We start from the raw sequence: 5263 nt of genomic DNA, 5'->3' as shown, positions 1-5263 counted from the left end.
GACAAACTCAAGGTCACGAACCCTGCTGGTTATCTTAAAGCGATGCTCAATGCAATAAGTGATTCGTCTGAAAGAGATGGGGCCTCTTCAACTACTTCAAGAGGAAAAGCTGAAGAGCTAACCAACCAGAGCCTTCTTCGACAAATTAAGCAAAAGGTCTTCGAGATTGACTTCATCCAAGCTGTGAATGACAATGTCAACATCAGCTATGACCTTAAAAGCTTATTGAAGAAAGTAGATGTGTTGAGCGTTTCCAACGAAGTTTCTCAAATACTAATCTCGTGGGCTTCCTGGTTGATCAACTTCAATCAGACCAACTTCAAAAACAAGATCTCTTAAATAAACTTGCTGGGAAAGAAACTGAACGAGCTTCGTCTTGGACTGTTGTTGATGCTTCTAATGCTCGAATTGAAGCCATGGAGGCCCAACATTCAAAGTATCAAGAAGAGTATAACACTTGTGAAGGAAACATTAAAGCCTGGAAGCATGAAATATCTTTACTACAGCAGAAGATGCAGACACCGAAGGATCGTCAGGAAGAAATCCGCAAGCTCGACTGTCAGAACTTGACTGCCAAAATTCAAACTGGCATTCAACACCTGTGAAGAATCTTGCATCTCTCGACCAGTGAAGACTGATCCTTGATCCGTTGTTATAGTCTCTAGGATTCCAAACATGTATAGTATTTGTCTTTGGATAAACTCAATGAGTGCTTCCAGATCCACATTTACTAAAGGTATTGCTTCGACCCATTTAGTAAAATAATCAATTCCCACAAGGATGTATCTCTGACCCTTGGATGAGGTGGGTCGAATTTCTCCAATGAGGTCCATTGCCTATCCTCTAAAAGGCCATGGTTTGATAATCGAATGGAGTTCACTCACAGGAGCATGTTGAATCCCTGCATGTATCTGACATTTTTGGCAACCTTCAGCGAAGTCTATGCAATCATTCAGCATAGTGGGCCAGTACATTCCATATCTAACCAACAACCATTTCATTTTGTGGCCTGCTTGATGTGCTCCACATGCCCCACTATTGACATTCGACAATGCTAGATATGCCTCATTTTCTCCTAAAAATTTTAACAGAATACCTTCGAGAGACTTTTTGAACAATTCGTTTCCATAAGAACGTAAGACAAGGCTATGTACTTAATCTTCCTTTCTGTATCTATCGAAAGATTTTTCAGATAGTTGAGGATTGGACTTCTCCAATCGGTATCTATTAAAGTATCAATGGCTAGCACTTTGAACTCTTCTTTGTTTGCATATCCTAACTGCGTATTTTCCAAATCTCTTGGAGATAATCTCGTAGCCATCACTTTTCCTCTAACCTCGACTAATTCCTCCAGTTTCTCTTTCGAGATCCTGTAACCCGAAGCTATTTGTGCCAAGTCATTTTCTTCTTGATTTTTTATTCTTGGAACATGTTTTATGTCCACATATTCAAAAAAATTGAGCAGTCTGTTTGCAATGAAAAAAAATACATAATCAAATTCTCTTTTATGCATTTGTATTCCTTAGTCAACTACTTAACTACTAATTTGGAGTCTCCCTTAATTTTGACCTTGGTTGCCCCAATTCCAACAAGGCTTCAAGTCCTACAATAAGGGCTTCGTACTCTGCTTCATTGTTTGAGCAAAGAGGGCCTTCGATTCGATACTTGAATTTTATTGGAATTCCATTAGGAGAAATTAATAAAATTCCAACTCCACTACCCTCTTTATGGGTAGAACCGTCGAAGAACAATCTCCAAGGTTTCAATTCCACATAAAGTTGGGGGTTTTCAACCACTGCATGGTCAACTATAAAGTCTGAGACGACCTGTCCCTTCATAGATTTTAAAGGCATAAAAGCCAAAGAGTACTCAGTTAGGGCTAACACCCATTTTCCAATTCGACTATGCATTTTCCAATTCGACATATATTTGATAACATCACTGACTTGTTTTTCGGTTTTTGGAGGAGGCATTTCTAGAATGGCTTTGACTTTGTCGGGGTCAACCTCAATACCTCTTTGGCTAACGATGAAACCTAGTAGCTTTCTAGAGCGGACACCAAATGTGCACTTACTCGGATTCAGACGCAGCTTGTATTTTCTCAAACGTTGGAACAACTTCAATAGGTGCCCCACATGTTCTTCTTCTGATGCAGACTTGGCAATCATGTCATTCACATAAACTTCAATTTCTTTGTGAATCATATCATGGAAGAGAGCCGTCATGGCTCTTTGGTAAGTTGCTCCAGCATTCTTTAGACTAAATGGCATCACACGGTAACAAAACGTGCCCCACGGTGTGATAAAAGCTGTTTTTTCCATATCTTCAGGTGCCATCATGATTTGATTGTAACTCGAGAATCCATCCATAAATGAGAAGACTTTAAACTTAGCAGTGCTATCCACCAACATGTCAATGTGGGGTAGCGGGAAATCATCTTTTGGACTTGCTCTGTTTAAATCTCTGTAATCAACACACATTCTGACTTTTCCATCCTTCTTGGGAACGGGCACTATGTTGGCCAACCATTAAGGATATTCTGATGTGACGAGGAAACTAGCACTGATTTGCTTTTGTACCTCTTCTTTGATCTTGTCTGCCATATCTGGGTGAGTTCTTCTCAACTTCTGCTTGACAGGCGGACATTATGGATTTAACGGTAGTTTGTGCTCTACAATAGTGGTATCCAACCCATGCATATCTTGATAGCTCCAAGCAAAGATATCCATGTATTCTTTTAACAATTCCACCATTTTCTCTTTGACGCTTGCTTCTAACAATGCCCCAATTTGCACTTCTCTTTTCTCTTCTTCAGTACCCAAATATATTACTTCCAAAGGCTCTTTGTGCGACTCAATGATCTTTTCCTCGTGCTCAAGTAGACGGGTGATCTCTTCATTACTCTCTTCTTCAGCTTCGTACACAGGGTATTCAAAGTTGGGAGAGGGCCTAGGATCATTGTTTTCAGCGGGTTTACCAAGAGATAATCTGCACATGATTTATGTTTTTCTTTTTAGGAACAAATAAAAGAACAGGTGTGCAAATTTGAAAAACAATTTTGATTGACTTTATGGGTTTTTTAGATGTTACCATTTTCAGAAAAAGATAAGTGATAAATAAAAGGGAAGCAAAAATTGCTTTTTTATTAATGATTTAAAACAAAGCCCTACATAAGCTCCCTTTTGTCTTGGGCAGAACAAAAGGAATTATTTTAAACAGCCCGACACATTACTCTTTTGCCTTGGGCAGAATAAAAGGAATTATTTTAAACAGCCCGACACATTACTCTTTCGCCTTGGGCAGAGCGAAAGGTTTTTAAAAGACAAAAAATTACTTAGACTCATGAACAACAGAAGAGATGCTGACGGAAGTCCAGTTGGAGTTGTACTCTCTACGCGTCACGAATCTTGAACATTCTGGAACATCTTCAATGATAGCAACTATGTCTGGGTTGATGTAGCCAGCACTTTGAAAAGTCTCATGCAGAGTCATGCTGCAGCTTCCATACTCAGATTCTTTTCCTTTTAATTTTTGGGACGTGAATCCTAGACCACTTTTGTTCTTGTTGGTGGAAAGTTCAATAACTTTCCCCCAGCCTTCATAAGATCCTTGGGCAACCACTTGATGGGCATCTTTCCAGGATGAAATAGACGCACCAACTTTCTTTCCATACTCAGGATTAGCAATTTCCAAAGCTTAGAATTGAGTTTCAAATTCTTCAATATTGGGGATAGAAGACAACTGACTCACGAACATAGTTTGTTCTCCATTAACAGTAATTAACTTGTCTCTCACAGCAAACTTCATCATCTAATGGAGAGTTGAGGTAATAGCTCCAACACTTTGGATCCAGGGTCTTCCCAACAAACAGTTGTAAGCGGGGTAGATATCCATTATCTGAAAAGTGATTTCAAAATCATAAGGTCCGATGCGGGTAGGAAGGTCAATCTCCCCAATCACAGTACGCTTTGAACCATCAAAAGCTTTCACAATAATCCCATTCAGCCTTATATTTGGCCCTTGATAGGACAGTCTTTCTAAGGTGCTTCTGGGCATGACATTCAAGGATGAACCAGTATCAACTAACACATTTTTCAGGGTATCTTCTCCATATTTCATGGAGATGTGTAGGGCATGATTATGCTCCAGTCCTTCCGAGGGAAGTTCTTCTTTACTAAAGCTCAATACATTGTTGACGGTGATGTTGGAAACAACATTATCAAACTGCTCAAGGGTTGCATCTTGTTCAATGTAGGCTTGCTTCAGAACTTTCATTAGTGCACTCCGTTGAGCTTTTGAGTGTACCAATAAGGCCAACAGGGATATCTTTGATTGTGTTTGAAGGATTTGGTCAACCACCTTGTAGCCACTCTTCTTGATTAGGTTCATAAATTCTTCCGCATCATCATCTTTAGTTTCAAAGACGGGTTTAAGGATAACAGGCTCTTCCCTAGGTATATCTTTCTGAGGAGGAACTTGTACAGACAAATTACTTCTTGGCTTAGGAGGAATTGGTGCAAATAAATGACCGCTTTGAGTCATACGGCTTATATCAGCAATGTTCACAACAGTTGACTCGGATTCATGATTAACTTCTTTTTCCCCTGTTATGATGGTGGCACCATATTTCCAAGGAACGGTAGTACTCGAGTTGTAAGGAAATGGCTTTGGCATTCGAATTGTGAGAGGAATAACATGCATGTTTTAACTAGCATAAGATATCTCCATAACTTCGGCAACCGAAAACTCAGCAGTCACCATATTAATGTCATCATCTCTTTCATAAGTAATGTGGAGAGTCCTCTCATCCAACATCTTCTGAATTTCTCTTCTGACTTGAAGATAGCCTCGAGGATTTACAAAACAAATTCTACAGGCATTATGATCATGTTGAAAGAAAGCCAACCGACATGGCCTTATATGCGTTAGGACCAATGGTTCTTTGATGAAACGAATGTCCCATACTTGGTACCTCCTAGGGCATCCATGCACCATGTTAATAGAATGAGTTTCCTCGCTTCTTTTCTTTCTTGATATACTGATGATTCCTCTATCCACCAACTTCTGAAGATCATTGATCAAAATTTCACATCCTTGAATGGAGTTTGAGCAAACTGAACAAGCATTGTAATCGTGAGGAGGAAAACAGTTAAGTCCATATAATACATTATGCAGTTGTACCAAAGATCGAGTTGATTTACGAACATCATGTAGGTATTCATACCTGGCTTGGGTCTGGATTGCATTGACAGTCCCATGGTTA

General features: G+C 39.6%; 1 protein-coding gene across 1 annotated transcript; it reads right to left on the bottom strand.

Moving 5' to 3' along the window:
* Positions 1–471: 471 nt before the first annotated feature.
* On the bottom strand, positions 472–2168 carry LOC131604710 (uncharacterized). Its single transcript, XM_058877135.1, has 3 exons — positions 1570–2168; positions 1097–1466; positions 472–570 (listed from the first exon to the last, which is right to left on the bottom strand). The coding sequence occupies exons 1-3, from the start codon at positions 2166–2168 to the stop codon at positions 472–474; spliced, it is 1068 nt and encodes a 355-aa protein (XP_058733118.1).
* Between the last annotated feature and the right edge of the window lie 3095 nt (positions 2169–5263).

This window comes from Vicia villosa, linkage group LG5 (genome assembly GCF_029867415.1).
Source record: "Vicia villosa cultivar HV-30 ecotype Madison, WI linkage group LG5, Vvil1.0, whole genome shotgun sequence".
Lineage (NCBI taxonomy): Eukaryota > Viridiplantae > Streptophyta > Magnoliopsida > Fabales > Fabaceae > Vicia > Vicia villosa.
The sequence above is the reverse complement of the archived record's forward strand: the minus strand, read 5'-3'. Positions and strand labels throughout refer to the sequence as shown.